The sequence below is a fragment of the Colletes latitarsis genome, chromosome 7 (assembly GCF_051014445.1).
Source record: "Colletes latitarsis isolate SP2378_abdomen chromosome 7, iyColLati1, whole genome shotgun sequence".
Classification (NCBI taxonomy): domain Eukaryota; kingdom Metazoa; phylum Arthropoda; class Insecta; order Hymenoptera; family Colletidae; genus Colletes; species Colletes latitarsis.
The window spans coordinates 3,489,853-3,508,144 of record NC_135140.1 but is presented as its reverse complement, the minus strand read 5'-3'; the positions used below and the strand labels follow the sequence as shown (position 1 = coordinate 3,508,144).

Below are 18,292 nucleotides of genomic sequence, written 5' to 3'. Positions count from 1 at the left end.
TAGCAATCAATAAATGCTTGTATCCATTAGCAACAGTGACTAAAAATGGTAAACACTACATTGTGCATTGTATTTTCTATTTTCTTTTTTCATATATTTTCTCCATAATCAAAAAATAAATTTCCTTATTTGTTCAATCTTTGACATTAATTACACACTTTTATTTAACTCGTTAAACGTGGTGTATAAATACAGAAAATTCATTTTATTTCTGTTTAAAATATACAGATAAAATCTATTAAAAGAATGTAAACATATTATTTAATATTATATGAACTGTAAAGTATTATTTTTTTTAATTAGTTACTGTCTGCCTCCAGTGACCAACATGTTAATTAAATTAATTTGAAACTAATGCTTCTAACAAAAATTTGCAATAGATACTGTCAAGAGCAAAGCCAGCCTCTTCCGAGGGAATAAAAAGATCCGCAACAGAGAAAAGGATCCCTAAACTAGAAGAGTTCTTGGAGAAACGTGACTATACAGGGGCTCTAACGCTTCTAGAGTTCAACAGCAGTTCTGAGAACAGTTTAAACTCTGAGTTATGGATGGGCTATTGTGCTTTTCACCTAGGGGATTACAAACGTGCAGCCACAATCTACGAAAATTTACGAAAAAGAGATCAAACGCTTGTAGAGTTGCCAACAAACTTAGCATGCTGTTATTTTTATCTTGGAATGTATCCTGAATCACAAAAGATTCTGGAGGATGCTCCGGACAGTAAATTGAAGAACAGACTTATGTTTCACTTGGCACACAAAATGGGCAACGAATCAAAATTAACAGAGTACCATCATATGCTGCAGGATGTTATAGAAGATCAACTTAGTTTGGCATCTATTCATTATCTCAGAGCTCATTACCAAGAAGCCATTGATGTTTACAAAAAGATTTTGCTAGAAAACAGGTTGTTATTAAATTTTCTTCGTTTTGTTTCATAAACGATAGAAGGTCTTATAGTTAAATTCAAACATTTGCTTAGGGATTCGGATAGCGATGATTTAAGTAGTCTTGATGAAAATATCGTTATCGATAGAAATTCAGATGTGCACATGATCAGAGAATTAAAAGACACCAGGTACCTCCTTCCTCCTTATCCTATCTTCCATAATTTCCAAACTACATGTTTCAAAACTCTGTATTCTATGTTTAGAGACTTTAATCGCATTAGAGAGACGCATTAAAAATTTGAAAATATACAAGATTTTTCTGCAGTACCTATTACTTTTGAAAAATTTTAATCGTGTCTTATTTTTTGCAGAGAGTATTTTGCATTGAACGTATACGTTGCTTTGTGTTATTACAAATTAGACTACTATGACGTAGCTCAAGAAGTTCTTCAAGTTTATCTACAAAAGTATCCCGATAGCGCGATCGCGATCAATCTGAAAGCATGTAACCGTTTTCGTCTGTACAATGGTAGCGCTGCACAGAATGAAATGAAACAGCTAATAGAAAAAATGTCTAGTTCCTTCAGCTTTGGCCACGATCTCATACACCACAATACAGTTGTACATAGCATTGTTAAGATATATCTAATCTACTATGAATAATCTAGTACAGTTACAAATAATTACGAAAGTTACTTCTAGGTATTTAAAGGTGGCGAGGGCGCGTTACAAATTTTGCCGAATTTAGTGGACGTTATACCAGAGGCTCGACTTAATTTAGTAATTTACTATTTGAAACAAGACGATGTCCAAGAGGCATTCAAATTAATCAAAGATCTTGAACCATCCGTTCCACAGGAATATATTCTAAAAGGGATCGTTAACGCAGTGATGGGACAAGAAACTAATTCTGTAAGCTCTCGATAAAACGTGGTAACAAATAACTGAAACAATTACGGGTGAAACTGTTTTCAGCGTGATAACATAAAAACAGCTCAGCAATACTTTCAATTAGTCGGCTCCTCCGCGTCAGAATGCGATACCATACCTGGTAGACAATGTATGGCCTCCTGTTTTTTTCTCTATCGTCAATTTGAGGAAGTTCTAGTGTACCTGAACTCGATTAAAACTTACTTTTCCAACGAAGATAACTTTAACTTTAATTATGCTCAAGCGCAAGCTGCCGCAGGTTATTTTAAGGAGGCAGAGGAAGCTTTCTTGATTATACGGAATGAAAAATACAAGAACGATTATATTTACATTAGCCTTTTAGCACACTGTTGTAAGTCTTTAACGTTAGTCTTTATGTACGTGATAAATAACGATCACAAAAGATGGCACGTGTACCGGATTTTTGTCTTTTTTTGCTTCAGATATAATGAACAAGAAACCTCAGCTGGCTTGGGACTTGTATCTAAAAATGGACACGTCTACAGAGTCATTTAACTTACTGCAATTAATCGCGAACGATTGTTACAAAGTAGGCGAGTTTTGGTACGCAGCAAAGGCCTTTGATATGTTGGAACGTATGGATTCTAGCCCAGAGAATTGGGAAGGAAAACGCGGTGCTTGCTGCGGTACATTTCAATACATTGTAGCTGGAAGACAACCCAAGTAAGTCCCTTTTCACCAATTAATTCATTTTATAGTAGCTTCCCATGTACAGTGTCTCATGTTTGTGTTTTATATGTTTTGTATTTGTTTCATGTATCTATTTCGTTTCAGAGAACTGTTGCCCGACGTTATACAGCTTCTTAAGAACACGTCGAACTCACAAGTGGAGCAGATCATCCGAGTGATGCGTAAATGGGGTAAAGATAACCGGATTAATTGCTGATGACACCAATCAAATGTATATAGACACGATATCATCTTTTTGTTCACGAATAACCCCTTCTCTTGTAATTTATCCGAGACAAAATAAAAAATATTTTTATTAAAAACGAAAATGCAGGACGATGTTTTTCATGCAAAATATTAGCGCACGGCATTCATGATTTAATATAAAATAGATATATTTAAACTGTGATACACTCATTTTATAGTAATATAATAATAATATTAATAATAATCATCGTAATAGCAATAATAATTAATTTTAACAAACACAATCGGTGAATTGTAAAAACACCATAGTCGATGGCATACACCATCACATTCGCATACTTGCACATTTTCGATAAAAAATTCGACATTCTTCAGAACGGAATGCATTCTTGGACGATCGCAGGGAATCTGATTCCCTCGATCCTCGCGATTTCCCAAAAAACATTCCGATGGAATGGCTGCTGAAGTTCAGCGAAAGAAACAAAGAAGAACATTCAGCTCGAACGCCATAGGCGCCTTGAAGATTGAGCAGACAAGAGAATGTCAGGAAATTCTCTAACAACTCTTGAAACTATAAATACTTCTACATTGAAACCATTCAAAATAAATCCACCCATTGGCAGTCCATCGATGGGATAGATAAAGTAAAATAATGTCGCAAAGTTTTAGCACCTAATTTTCTTCTATTCATCTTCTAGCTAGAGTTTTGCTACGATACTTAACACGAAAACTTTCAAAGTTTCATTTTGGGCATTGGTGGTCTGTTTCCTTCGACGAAACAGCAATTTCAGGTCAATTTTCAAAAAGTTGGACCACCGATGGGCGAATAATGGCCGTGAGAGCCTTAAGAAATCTCAACTTATGCGTCTCACTATTTCATACAGAAGGCAGTAAAAAAAGTCTTCCCCCTTTCCAGCGGTCGACAGACCTTGTGTGTCTTAACATTGCTCAGAGAAGGAGTGCCTTGGTACCGAATCAATCGCTATGTTTTCGATATAAAAATAGCACCAAAAAAGTGTCTCGCAATGCCTTTCCAGGAGGCGCACGAAAAAATTTCGATTTTCCATTGTTCGTGTCGCGTTCACGCGAATTTCCACATGGCACTCATTCTCCGACTTTTGACGCGCACTATACGATACGTGGCTAATATATAATAGTCCACCAGATAAAACAGTTTTACGAGTTCACATACAGTAATTCTCGATCGTTTACATACCCATAGCTCTTTTTTTTTTTTTTTTTTTGTAAAACTAAACAGAAAAGAACGTGGTTCCCCGGTTCTCCATACATACGATGACGACGACGATGATATCTGTGTCCGTTGAACGTCGATATTATTGCTAAAAACGTAGCTTATTTTTCCACTATGCTAAATGTGTATGTAAATACAGTAATGATAGAGTGAAAATCATCTTTTCTCCTTTCGTAAAAGTTCCGTTTCTCGTCTCTTCTCGGCTTATCAAACAATCGTCATTCGGAGGTATATGTCCCTTTCACGCTATCCTCACACACTCCTATCACACTGTTTTCTTTTTTCGTCTTAAGAAAGACCAACGATTCTGTGCTTCCACTTTCTCACGTGTCCATACAATACGAGGAAAGTACTCTTTTTGTAATTACTTCTTTTTTGCAGATTTTTCTGTATTTTTTTTTTTCTTTTTCTTTTTGGCAATCTGCTACCAGTCGATCCGAGACTGTAGCATGGGCGGCGTAATCTACCGTATAATGTTAAGTTTAAAACTTGATGTTTGCACGACGAATGTCGAAAACTGATTCTCTACCATAATGCAACATTCTGCCGTCTTTACGAGCTACGACAGTTACTTGTCAAGGCTAACGTTCGACGATAACACTTAAAAACATCGTCGAACTTTGACCTTTAATCCAGGGTCCCAAATACCAAATGGTAAAAGTCCGCTTCGTTGCTAGATTCCCGATATACCCACGAATCCCTACGATTAAACGTGAAACGGTATTAACCGTTGCAGTCGACTTGCAATAATACACGAACAGAAAAATCTCTGATTTCTCGATGGTACTCTGCGGGACTTCTACGACGTGATGTCTGGACCCCCAAAAACATCTAAATTCAAAACTTTTTAAACATCTACGTGCTATTAGCTCTTTGCAGCTTTCTGCAAAAGCAAAGCTGGTGCACTCAGGTTTGTTTCGTAACAATTGCACAATCGTCTTTACACCGACTTTACTTATGTCCGTTGAGAGAGCATAGTTGCTGGACTGCAAAGAGTCTTTTCTCTCTGTAGATGCTACAGTCCTCGTAAGGCTTTCGCTCGAGGATTGCCCTTTAAACAGAGCCTATTCAAAACGAAAGTACTTCCCCGTCACGTTAAAACAGACTCAACCCGTTACGTTGAGATACTGTACTCGGACGTTGCATTCGTTTCTTATGTTATTCGCGCGTCATACAAACAATACGGGCTATTAAGAACTTATTCATACTATCTAGCGAAGCATGTTCGCCCAACTGCCACGTGGTGGCGCAAAGTAAAGCGCCATCTGTTTCTGCGCCACCTAGAGTTCTTCTGACTTACTACTATTGTACCGTGTATCTTTTGTCTGTAACGAAGCCTCGTGCTCATTTGAACCCCTGAATTCCCACAAATTCGTACAAAAGAGAACAATTTTTCAACGTTAAACGTCAAAAATAATAAAAAATTACTCTATTTTAGCTCATGATATTTTTGAAGAAACGTTGGAAATTAGCGGCTGACAAATACAAGACTACGAAAATGTATTTTGGACATCATGCGATACGCTTGGGCAATGGCTGCGTATCCACTGTTCGCATTTACGTATCTGTAAAGTATGGATAAGTTTTTAGCAGCTCGATGTATGTACAACCGCTACCGCGAACATCTTCGTAAGAACTTAGAACGGTAAATTACACGGTAAACTTTAATAGTAAGAAAAAACGTCTACTTAAAGAACCATATACATAGAGTATTTTATAGCGACGACCTTTGCGGAGAAACTAGCTTCCACCGGTTGTAGAACCGTCGGTTCCGATCGTGTCGAGGGTGGAAATTAATTTCGGCGACTATTGTTAATCCCTACGAGTAATCGGGAAAGGTCGAAGACAGTGAGAACCGTAGAATTCGAACTTGGCGACCCGTGCACGCTTCGAACTCCACGGACCACGCGCGAAGAACGTCGTTTGGCATTTAAATATGGCGTTGTTCAGTGCTCGAGATTTGCGAAGCATCGACGAACGTTTCGCAAATATTCTAACCGGAAGCCGTAGCGCGATCGACGCGATCCACGTGACGCGACTCGGTACGGCACTATGCATTAATCGGAGTCAGAGTCGGGAAAATTTTATTCGCGAATAACGAATGAAAATTTTAGATTCGCACGTAACCTAGCTTTTGCCCGCAGTTTCGGCTCGCCTGAACGATCGATTTAGAAAAACCGACAACGTGCTCCAATTTGGTATGAGTTTGTCAGTGAAATGTAAAACGAAAATTAGTTTACGAACGAATCTAAATTTCACGAAAGAACAACTTCTTAACAATAGGCTTAAAACTAATTCGCAATCGGTCGCGCTGAGCCCGAATCGGTCGATGTTAACCCTGTGCTGATAGCTATTCTTTGTTCTAATCACAACGTGGAAACCTCTAAGAAGGTCGAAGATTCATCACATAGTATCCAGTTAACCTAGAGTAATAAATTGGTTCAAGCAAAGGGTCGACACTTGACGAAGCGCCATCTTTGTAACTCGAAAGAACCAACGTGGAAAAACGTTCCTCGTCGTGTCGATCGCACGCGCTTCCCGCAACGACAGCTCGCTGACGTCTCGGTGCAATGTCATTTTGTCATCATCGTTATTTCGTGTACTTGTTACACCGGTAGGCAGTTCGTAGTAAAAAGACAGTGAAGAGGGCAATTCATAAGACACAAGCGGCTGAATATACACATACGTTTGCTAGTTTACGAACACACCGTGTACCCGATGAAAGAGAAGCGGTACATGCTATTGGGTCGGTAAGGGAGGCACGATAAAGAACTTTCATTAATACTGGTTAATGCGGACGATGATTTCAATCATGTGCGTTAGGAACTAAATGCCAAAGGTGAACCGAGGGTTTTAGAAAAATTTTCCTCGTAAATCTTCGTAAAATACTTCCCCGAAAGAAAATAAGCAACGATGAAAATTTACGCATCTTCGGTAGTTGCCAGTCAATGTTTGGAACGAGTAATACGTGCAAAAGCTCGAAGACAAATCGTAGATTAATAGGAATATACTTGGTCGTAATAGCAATTGAGTAGTTATTCCAAAGAGAGGCCTTAGGCAGCTAAAATGCAACTTATACCAAGATGTATCTCCGCGAAGAAATTTGTACTCTATGTTTCCATTTCGTTCTCGAAAAGAAAGAATACAGTCCGTTGGTTTACGCTCGTCATGAAGTCTAATATATATATATTCGAATTAAAGCAGGGTCTTAGTAGATAGGCTTTTCTTTCGAGTAACTACTCGATTAAAAAAAAAAAAATTAAATGCTGAGAATGGCGGTAAACGATCAGTCGTACGAAGAAATCGATTGTCCAACGATTAATATAGCACTAACGATGTAAATCATCGCTCCATTACGGTTCGTTTTGTAATTAAAGTAAAAAATAACAAAAAGGAAAATTGAAGAGAAGGTCGCAGCGCGATCGAAACTGTTCTCAGTTACGAAACCATTCGACGCAACGTGAACGTTTCTCTTGCTGTACGCTCTCGGTGTTTTAAATAATACTAAAGTTAAACGAATCGCACCCGTAGATCACACTCTACACGCGCTCGCCGAAAGGTTCCATTTAGCCTACCTTCAGTCTACGTCAAACTTGGACTTTAATTGATTTCATTGTTCGCACGGTCCGTGGCACGCGCATGAGGAACGTTGTGATTAAACATAGTCTCGTTTGCATTTGAATTTCTCTTTGCTTTTGAGCGTCCTTCTGTAACTGCGGGTGAGACTGTGAGTAGCTACGCTACTCAACGCTACCTTTGTGTATGCCACGGTACTTGTTTCCTAATTTCTGTCCCTGAAACCCATCGTTCAAACATTTCAGCATGCATTTGCGTATCTCCTTAATTATATTATTGCTCTTTTCTAATGTAATAAACTAGCTAATCAATGAGTATCAGAAAGTTTTGTTTCTTTAAATCAATCTGTTTAGTAGTTGAACACATTTGTATCGTAAAGTTTCCATTCGATTAGTATGGATTGCAAGGAGCTTGATACTTTTAGGAAACTCACCCTGGCCCAGGATAATAATAGGGAGGTGGTCGTTCGTATTCTGTACTCAGCGGCGGAGGAGCCGCGGCGGCAGGCTGGTACCTAGGAGGACCACCATTAGGGAAGTCCCAATTTCTGCAATCAACACCGATCCTGTTAATAAATCCCAAAACGTATCTACTTCGTACAATTTAGATTCTATCCTCCGTCAGACGGTATCGAACAAGGAACAAAACACGAAAACAAAAAACGAGATACAAGAGAAAAATTCTTGAACATTGAACGAAGTGTCTTTGCCACAGCCGTTATGCCTTAGCGAATAAACGAATGACGAAGCTGCTGAAGCAAAAACAAAGTTAACTTTGTATCTGTGACTTCCTTCGGTTAACAATGATGACTCGAACTCGAGACTCGAAAGCATGCTCTCTCAAAGTCTTGCGTCGTCTAACACAATTTATATATCTGCGACGGTGCGTTGGACGATCGTCGATGTCGCGCGTAATCTCTTTTTCGAGCTTGTAGAAACCAATTGGCACAAAGCTCTAGGCGAAGCTATTTTGCCTGCGACGCAAAACGAATCGAATGAAACATAAATAGTACATGAATAAATAACAAATTATAGGAAACCAAGGAAAATGAAGTACGGAGACATATTTAACAATCGGTCTTACGACTTACGTGCAGAGGTGTATCGAGAGACGCGGGAAGTTGCCCCCCCGCAAGGTTCCCACTCACCTGGAAATAACCGGGAGAAAAAGCGTGACCAACGGGGTTGCATGAGTTGTACGGATGGAATCAAGCGATATAAACGATAGTCTAAACCTGATCCACCCATTTAAATTATTTATCAGCAATACTAAAACGAATAATACGCATTTGATATTAAAAAAAACGTTTTACAAATTTAAGCCTTTAATAGAAATAGAAAGTCTGTTCTCAGTATGTTCTCTTGTAAATACCAATAGAATTTAATGAAATCAGTCTGTACTCTTTGCATGGTCTTCTATAAAATATGTATAACCGTTGACACCTAACAAAAGGAACAATTAAATGTAATTATTTGGGTATAGAAATACATATGGAACTTGATCCCATCCTTGATTAAGTTCAGCGTGTTAGAGAGACGTAGGAGCGAAATAGAGAAAGAACATTCGCGTAATGAGTGGGAACCCTGCTCACCAATGAAGCGAAAGACAAATTAAATGGCGGTGGACTGATTGGTGGTAAGATCAGGTCCCGGTGTGACAGAAACAGAGCGACAGTCCCGTCAAACAGAAAACAATTGCGTAAAATGTCACAGAAAGCTGAATTTAAAGATTTACGCTCCGGAATTAATGCAAGACTTACTGTGATTTTATCGATACGCTAAAGACTTTATTGTGAGGTTCTGTTTCGGAGGGGATGGTAGGTTTGTGGCATCGCCACTTTGGGTTGGAACTGCAAAACAAACCAGAGATGAACTAGTGGACCGGAGAAACGATAGGAAATTCCAGAATCGTTTAAGAGTGCTATCGACACCGCGCTGTTCGGTCGGTGTTCGCTCATGAGAATTCAATTCAGAGGCATTTATGATCCTCAAGAGCGCGGTTTATGCTCCGCTAGATCAATAATAGTTTCTCTCAAAGAATAAGAGACAATGATAAAAATAAGGCGATTGGAAAGAAAACGGTTTCATAAAAGGACAAGATAACTCTTTATCGAACAAGAAAGAAAGAATTATTTCATTCTAATTATCACACGCAGTCTTAGAGGGACGCTAATGTTTTAACAAGTTTCAACTCTTCAATGGATACTCAAGTTGCTACATTAGTAGTACATTCGACTATACGGTTCAATGGTACGTTAACCCTCGCACAGCGGACTCCGGGTCTATCTTGACCCATAGAAGCTGTTCATTTCAGAATCCTTGTACAGGGAATTAACGAAATTCAGATTCGAATCAAAATGGATTTGGCGTTTGCTGTTAGGTCCGCCGTCCAAGGATTAACTCTACAAATACTACTCTGTACTTGTACTTTTATTTTTGTTTAACTGCTTTTCAACATGTAGTACTAACTCAGAACGTATCATCTTCTGACTCAAATAATTTAATGCATTATTCTTGTAAGACACAGTCTAATAAAAACAATATTCTATACAAAAGTTTCATGTAATTGTACCAAATATGCAGCAACGAAGCGGAAGCTGATTTTATTCGGATAAGAGATTTCAGAACTCGTAGAGTCTCGTTCAGAAACTTATATTTCGATCTTGAATTATTCTGTCCCTTAAGAGGTCTCCGTTTCATGGATCACGAGCTACTCGTTTGGATACTTACTTCGGCGCTAAATCAGAGTATCTGGATTCGTGATGGGACGTGCTTTGATGCGCGTCAGAGATCCTTTCTCGATCGTTGTATCCGACCGCGGGACCGTCGTAGCTTTCGACGTACGCCGACGTATGATGTCTGTTGTGAGCTACGTATTTCTTGTCGTGAACGCTGCAACCAAAAGACAGGCTTTAGTCGCGTAAACTGTGGTCCGCCTTGATACTCGTCATGCGAGTTAGAGAATCAGTGTACTGTTTTGCTAGAAGCTGTTTCTGCGTGTTACGTGTGTCATTAATGTTCCTAGATAGCTTTGTGCGCGTCAAAGATCAGCCTCCACGCCATTGAGCTCAAGTACTGTTTTACGCGTGTAAGAAAGAGAATTCAGAAGCTGTTCTTTGTTAACACTTTGAACGTTCCCTACACCAACGATGATACATATGTATCAATACAATGTAATTTATTTTTGTCGCGGCGTTTAAAATGTTAACAGCGCTGGGAAGGTAGTATACGAGCGTTAGTATATGTAGGACCGATTAACACCTTCTAGACCGATAGTGTAGGGAGACATTGTTCCAAAGTCTCATCTACCGACTTTAAAATGTAGTCAAGAAGACGTTAAAAGCGTAAATAAATTAGCGGAGAATTGACTACAATCTATAGAGATGTACGTCCAAGTAGTGTAAGCGATATTGTAGGATCTTTCTGGTAGAGAAATATGGTACAGATTGACCCAAGTCTTTCAGAATTGGCAAGGAGAAGAATGTTCAGATGTTCCTCCCAGTGTTGTTTAGTTCTTCTACAACTGTTCCATGTATATGAAACACTCCTGATCCCACAGTATCTCTTTCAGGGTACTGGTCGCATCAGAGTTAAAGGATATTTCGTGCAATCAGAGGAAATGACAATTCTAATGGATCTGTATATGCGACTTCTTCGGATACTCTATGTCTCAATGGCCATGAAGTATGCCTGGAGCCTGGGTATAAAGGAAATCGAGTGGTGTAATACACTGCCTGAAATTTACATAAAATCTTGTACTTATTACACGTCTATGACAGGTTAAGTGGCTAAAATATTAGTGGCTTTATGGAAATATTCCGGCAATGTAGTCACGACATGTTCACAGCGTTAGGGACAGATGTATACATGCGACACAACCAACAGAAGTTCAACATGCGAGCAACTTGGCTTTTGTCGTTGTATACTTACTGAGCAAGGGGTATGTTATCCCTGTCTGCGTACGCGTCATACAAATATTCACTGGAATGGAGCGTGTTAGCGGTTAGATTCCAACAACCATTCCACACATTAGACAGCTACTTTTAACTTAATATAAACTACTGTATCGAGAGTGGGGTAAGGATTCGGTGGTCTGCATTAAGTTTTCCATTGTCAAAATTACACGCTTGACGTAACTTGAAATTTCAATTCAAAGAAAAAGGTACTCGGACGACGGAATCCTTGCCGCAAGAACATACACTGCGGAGCATACTTGAAATTTGTTACGATGTAATAATATATTAATAATATTCGCTGGATTTATCCGTATTCTTTTATCAAAACGGTTTTATTCCTAACGAATAATACTACGTAATACGAAAAGATCATCAACGAAAAAAATAATTCAATTGTTGTTGCGTAGCAATGACTATACTGACGCTACAAGTGTGCACCTGTAAAGTATTTGTTATTCTTATATTTATGTTCGGCCTTTTGTTCTTACTATAATCTCTCTTTTTTGGTCTTGTTTACGCAATAATATTATTACTAATATTTAAAACTTTGAAACTCTGGAAACATATAGTGGTGCCTATAGTTATGTTCCGCAGTGTATTGGCGCCAGACGTTTTAGCGTTCTCATTTATGGTATGTTGTGCGATCTCACGAGATGCGTACAATCGAGACACGATGAATTATTAATTAATAGCACACGGATACATTGAATAGACGAAAACTGAAAGTAAATAAGGCAGTGCGCTGCGCTTATTACGGGTATACGAGAGAGATTGTTCGGGAAAACTGGCGATGCGACTTCGATATTCGCTAACGAAACAGTAGTATGACTCATGCCGTTTAGAAAATGAAAGGTATTGCAAGCGCGAGTAAGTGCATGCTATGGGTATATGAAAGCTCGATTAACTACCAGATCGAGATAGAAGATTCAACACTTTCTACATGAAAGGAGCTCAGAATTTGCTGGCGAAAAAATTAATAAAAGCGATTGTTTCGGAGTGAACGTGACGAGTAATTAGACAGAGTATCTTTTTGTTCTCTGAATTCCCTTCGGCTTCGAATGAAAAAACTTTATTCCTTTTTCTCGACTTATTTTCGTACGTGGAATCACCCCCTGCCCGATGATATACAATTTTCTTTGAAACTTTTATTTTATTTTCTTAAATTTCACGAGTGATATCGAATGATCTCTATTTCATGACAAAGAAGACGCTTTCCTTTTTTAACGGTCGACATGCACCAGATATCTAATTATGTCTTGGGAACATCTAGTAACATTTGGTTCATCTTGGGAATTAAGCGACGCAGAAATGAGAGAAACTTACGCTTCGACCAGGGGTCCTGGATATGGGTCCGACTTCTGATACAGCGCGCTCAGTTTCACGCAGAGCACTATGGTCGGGATGAAGAGGATCAAGCACCAGCCGACGCTCACCCAGAAACCGTTCTGTGCATCGTCGACAAAGAAACAGAAACATAATATTTTTTATCGTATTGGATGGCGTAGAGGAGGTTTTGTTTACTTACAAATGGATCCAGAATTTTGTTGCAGCCGGCGACCAGCGTAGCGTTGTACGCATTCGAAACAGGACCACATTTTCCAACTCGGGACATTGCATTCTCGATCACGTTCTCGAGGAAGTCGTCAACTTGACGGAGGAAAGCATTTCCGAACCTGGTTGCTAGCTATAAAAACAAACGAAAGATTATCCTTAACGTAATTCGATCCTCCACTTGCGAGGATGCTGCATTTAACTATAAGTCGAATAGTTGAAACTGGTAAATGCAAAAATAGATAAAGAGCAAGATTACATGTTGAACGTATTCCGGCCCGTCTTTGTTCAGGAACTTCTGTGCCTTTGTGACTTCGTCGACGAGATCGTGAATGGCTTCCGCCATCGAGCTGTGATTGAACTTTATATTTTCCTGGAGCGTCAACGCCTTTTCGCTCAATTGCTCGCTGAGTGTCGCCATAGGCATCACCAGGTCTCTATGGTAGAGCTCTAGGTCCACCGCGTTCTTCTCCAGGCTCTCGCGAATGTCCTTCTGGTCTTCGGGCAATTTGGTCGCGACTTCGCGCAGCTGTCTTGCCAAATGCTCCAGATTGATGTTGGTGATGTTCTCGGCGAGTATTTCGGCGTACTGGTAGAAATGTATATCGCTCAGACCGCTCTGTGCTAGATCTTTGAGCTTCAACTTGGCGCTCTCCGTGAGTATCACTACGTCCGGAGACAGACTAATTTTGTGACGCAATTGTTGGATAGTGTTGTTAATGTCGTAGCGTCCAGCGTACTCGCGCAGCGTGACAATGTCGAAGAGATTGTGCAACCTCAACACCTCGTACAGCGCCTTGTTCAGGTGGCAGTTTCTGTGATAAAAGTAAACACTATTTCACCGACGCTGTAAATACACTGGCGAATAAAATTATAAGATACCCCCGCTCGACTGTCGCTAACGTACAGTAGGCAAAAAAAAGAGGATGGGTACACTCTCGTGATCATCAAGTCATAATTTTCAGAGACAGCGTCTTATAATTTAATCCATCGGCGTAATTCAATTCCTTGCTTCACTTACGTAACTATGTAGCTCATGTTCACGTCTGCGTTGGGGTTCTTGGGGTACAGGATCTTCTTGATTTTAACATAGTCGTCGATCAATGCGAACATCCTGTTGTCTTTGGGATTTTTCAGAGGCTCGCAGATTGCTCGTTGAACCAGAACACCAGTGACCATATGCGCCAAAGTGATTATCATTAAGACGCTCGTCAGAAGGAAAATAATCCAAACGGCCCTAAATAAATCCACATATCGCTTACTACCCTCTAGCTTCCTATTCGCTACCGTAACGATCCTATTAATGGAGCATTCTAGTCTAGAAGTTTGAGAAAGGATGCTTACATCATCAAGAAACGTGCTCCGGATCCTTTATTGCAGCAAACGTCGCCATAACCGTCAGGACGTTTTCCGCAAATTCCGCAAAATAGGCCAAAGGTCAAACACATCAAAACGGTCAACACAATTCCAGATACACCAAGACCCAGATAGTACCTAGATGACCAAGTAATTTGTTGGCAACAGGAATCGGTGGTACAAACTATCTCACCCTAATCAAGAAATTTACCTGTACGGTGAGTACTGATCTATGTGGGTCTGAGCAACGTCTATGTGAGGCATGTAGACCCTGTCTATGTTAATGCTTGTCCTGTCGAGGAGGGCTGTTATGTTCTCTGCAATACTGGACGCGAAGTTTCCGAACCTTCTGATGCTCGCGCTGACCACTGGAATGGTCTGATTCACCGCGTGCTGAATGTCCTTTTGTATTTTCAGGAACGACTCCTTACCCTGGCTGACCTCCGACACGATGTTGCCTCTCATCAACATGGTGATATTGTGCAAGGCAGAGGTAACGTTCGGCAACTGAAAGAAATCGTGCAAATTGATTGCAAACTGTCTGACGCGCGAACAATCACATCGTCAGAAAAAGTTGTGAACATTTTCCATTAAAAAGAATGCAGTAGAGTCAAAGGTATCTCGTTATGGAAGTTTCAGTGTCATGCTCTAAGGCTTTCTAAGTAAACATTTTCCTACGCACGAATAAATCAGAAAGGTCATAACATTGTGGCGTGAGAAGTGCGTTGAAATATATGAATTCTATTTTTTTTTTTTTACTTTTTTTTTCCAAAATTGTTTATAGTATGTACGATTCAGTAACAATTCCATCGAATGCAAAATGTGCTGAGCTGAACACAAAGTGCAGGAGAAAGTATTTTCTAGACGTGTTTCCGCCGTTGTTCAATGCAGATGCAGAGCAAACAAAATTGTGTGCCTTATATATTAATTAAACGGTGCAAAGTGGAGGACTGTTTCATTCGTATTCGATGCTCTTCCCGGTTAAATGAATTCCTGTCAACCGAGGGCCAAACAGCTAAACTTCGTGCTTCCTTTCATCAGTGATCTGTATAGACTGGATGCGATACGAGGCTTCCTAACAATAAGCCCAATCAGTATTTTTATTCCTCGTACATCCAGTGATCTCATGCGGAATGACGTCATAAACAGCGACGTGCATAAATGTCCAGGTCGTTGCATTTTCACAGTATAACCGTCCACAACGCGTTAAGAGAGATATGTGAAAAATAACTCGTAAACCCAGAAACAGAAACTTCAGTCAACGTCCAGGCGACGCACATGGCATATTTTAAACGATGGCTGTTTTCGCATAGTTACAGAACCTTTGCTTATAAGCCTTGTACCGCGTCTAGTATTAGGATGGACCTTATTTTTAAACCAACCAAATCTTTGAGAGGGTGCCTTTTTAATTATAATTAAAGTCCACCTCTAATGTATACAGAGTGTTCGGCCACCTCTGGGAAAAAATTTAATGGGGGATTCTAGAGGCCAAAATAAGTCGAAAATCAAGAATACTAATTTGTTGATGGAGGCTTCCTTAAAAAGTTATTAACGTTTAAAGTTCCGCTCGTACTGAATTTTTTTCTCGAAAATGCGCAAGATTTCGGGGGTATGTCTATTCACCAAAAATTATTGTAATTGACTCCCGCAATCGAAAATAATTTTTCCAAAACGATTTGAAATTCTTTTTTTTCGTCGAAAAATTTTAGCAGATACCCCCTGTCGATTTCTCTTAAAAATTCGTTTTTCATTTTTAGTAATTTTGTTTGACGCTCTACAGAAAAGTAGTCTAATACTTTTTTGTGGGTACCCATGAGCTCTACTTCAGAAAAAAGTTTAATTGAAATATATTCACTATTGTAGGAGTTATGGCCGTTTGAAAATTGGATCATTTTTAGGGGGTTTTTCTCATTTTGCGGGGCCAAGGAACAACTTTTCGAATATTTTTGCAATTTCTACATATTCTTCATCAAAATACGCGTAGTTTTCTTTTTTAAACATTAAAATCGTCCAATCCGTTCAGAAGTTATGACGTTTTAAAGATTCGCATGAAAATTCGGGCAGACATTTCTGGCCAGAAATTATATTTTTGGTGAGGAATTTTTTTCTCGAAAATGGTTAGGATTTCGAGGATATGTCTAATGATAAAAAGTGGTTGTAATTGACCCCTGAAACTGTAAATAATTTTTTTCAAAACGATTTGAAATTTTTTTTCCCGTCGAAAAATTTCACACCTTCTCGAATTTTTTTCTAGAAAGTGTGTAAGATTTCGGAGGTATGTCTATTCACCAAAAATGATTGTAATTGACCCCCGCAACCGAAAATAATTTTTCCAGAACGATTTGAAGTTTTTTATTTTCGCCGAAAAATTTGGGCACCTACCCCCTGTCGATTTTTCTTAAAAACTCGTTTTTCATTTTTAGTAATCTTGTTTGACGCCCTACAGAAAAGTTGTCTAATACTTTTTTGTGGGTACCCATGAGCTTTACTTCAGAAAAAAGTTTAATTGAAATATATTCACTATTGTAGGAGTTATGGCCGTTTGAAAATTGGATCATTTTTAGGGGGTTTTTCTCATTTTGCGGGGTCAAGGATCAACTTTTCGAATATTTTTGCAATTTCTACATATTCTCCATCAAAATACGCGTAGTTTTCTTTTTTAAACATTAAAATCGTCCAATCCGTTCAGGAATTATGACATTTCAAAGATTCGCGTGAAATTTCGGAGTAACATTTCTGGCCAGAAATTATATTTTCGGTGAGGAATTTTTTGCTCGAAAATGGTTAGGATTTCGAGGATATGTCTAATGATAAAAAGTGGTTGTAATTGACCCCTGAAACTGTAAATAATTTTTCCAAAACGATTTGAAATTTTTTTTCCCGTCGAAAAATTTCACACCTTCTCGAATTTTTGTCTAAAAAGTGGGTAGGATTTCGGGGGTATGTCTATTCACCAAAAATGATTGTAATTGACCTCCGCAACCGAAAATAATTTTTCCAGAACGATTTGAAATTTTTGAATTTAATTGTTAATAACTATTTAACGAAGCCTCCATCAACAAATTGGTATTCTTGATTTTCGTCTTATTTTGGTCTCTAGAATCTCCCATTAAAATTTTTGCCCTGGGTTGGCCTAACACCCTGTATAGAGATCAATGACCGAAAAGTAGAAAGTGTAGCATGAACTTGATCATTTGCTCCCTTAGATGGCAAAAATCAGTACCGCCAATTGTACTTTTGCGTAATTCGTCGCTGAAAATAAAATAAAAATGCAACTATCCTTTCCCGTATCGCATGAACTATACATGTCGTTTCAACCTTTCGCCCACTCTAAACATCACACTTAACAGACGTTTTCAATTAACGACACCACACATATCGAACGATACACAGAATTCGAAAATCGACATGCTTTAGCTTACAACTTACAGACTGAAGCTATTGTGGCGAGCATGGAATCAGACAAATGTATACAGTAATTCTGTTCGTAAACCAATGGTTGCACATTTATAAGGCCAAATAAAAAGCGGCTTATAATTATTGTCTTTTCTCTTAACTGAGAATTACATTGAAACATAAATGATTCATGTTATCCATAGAACGATAATAATTTTTTCAAAATCGACGTTCTTTCGATAGAAAATTTTTATGTTATACTTCATAGGTTGCTTCATTTTTTTTTTTTTTTTGTGGAATAAAAATATGATAGCATTATTTCCAATAAAAAAAAAAAAAAAAGGAAGAAATGAATAAATTGTACGAGTTCTAGGAAAATATGTCCCCTGGTGTTTTGCAACAATATTTTTGCACACCCTGTATATGCTTTCTTATCAAGCAATAAAGTCATACCTTCGGGAAGTATCGGTCCATGTACTGCATGCGTGT

At 38.8% G+C, this 18,292-nt stretch overlaps 2 protein-coding genes across 5 annotated transcripts in view; one reads left to right on the top strand and one right to left on the bottom strand.

Annotated features, from left to right (window-relative positions):
* Positions 1 to 45: 45 nt before the first annotated feature.
* On the top strand, positions 46 to 2,757 carry Ttc26 (tetratricopeptide repeat domain 26). The gene is made up of 7 exons (XM_076768432.1): positions 46 to 69; positions 381 to 907; positions 1,262 to 1,511; positions 1,593 to 1,802; positions 1,866 to 2,172; positions 2,264 to 2,504; positions 2,616 to 2,757. The coding sequence occupies exons 1-7, from the start codon at positions 46 to 48 to the stop codon at positions 2,725 to 2,727; spliced, it is 1,671 nt and encodes a 556-aa protein (XP_076624547.1). The 3' UTR covers positions 2,728 to 2,757.
* A 130-nt stretch (positions 2,758 to 2,887) lies between these two features.
* Positions 2,888 to 18,292, bottom strand: part of LOC143343875 (prominin-like protein) — a 49,582-nt gene continuing 34,177 nt past the window's right edge. Inside the window, exons 6-17 of one of the 4 annotated variants that reach the window (XM_076769208.1) lie at positions 18,257 to 18,280; positions 14,619 to 14,914; positions 14,396 to 14,545; positions 14,073 to 14,288; positions 13,311 to 13,866; positions 13,026 to 13,184; positions 12,824 to 12,945; positions 11,475 to 11,525; positions 10,275 to 10,436; positions 9,305 to 9,394; positions 7,979 to 8,092; positions 2,888 to 7,763 (exon numbers count right to left, since the gene is read on the bottom strand). In XM_076769208.1, coding sequence (XP_076625323.1) covers positions 7,751 to 7,763; positions 7,979 to 8,092; positions 9,305 to 9,394; positions 10,275 to 10,436; positions 11,475 to 11,525; positions 12,824 to 12,945; positions 13,026 to 13,184; positions 13,311 to 13,866; positions 14,073 to 14,288; positions 14,396 to 14,545; positions 14,619 to 14,914; positions 18,257 to 18,280 — 1,953 coding nt within the window. In that variant the 3' untranslated portion in view covers positions 2,888 to 7,750. Of the gene's footprint in view, positions 7,764 to 7,978; positions 8,093 to 8,635; positions 8,693 to 9,304; positions 9,395 to 10,274; positions 10,437 to 11,474; positions 11,526 to 12,823; positions 12,946 to 13,025; positions 13,185 to 13,310; positions 13,867 to 14,072; positions 14,289 to 14,395; positions 14,546 to 14,618; positions 14,915 to 18,256; positions 18,281 to 18,292 lie in introns of all 4 variants that reach the window. The other 3 variants (XR_013080030.1, XM_076769209.1, XM_076769210.1) reach the window with 3 other exon arrangements.

Coding starts and splice junctions, on each gene's coding strand:
- Ttc26 (XM_076768432.1), top strand. CDS start 46: ATGGTAAACACTACATTGTGCATT. Junction 908..1,261: donor AAGATTTTGCTAGAAAACAG/GTTGTTATTAAA, acceptor TATTTTTTGCAG/AGAGTATTTTGCATTGAACG. Junction 2,173..2,263: donor TAGCCTTTTAGCACACTGTT/GTAAGTCTTTAA, acceptor TTTTTGCTTCAG/ATATAATGAACAAGAAACCT.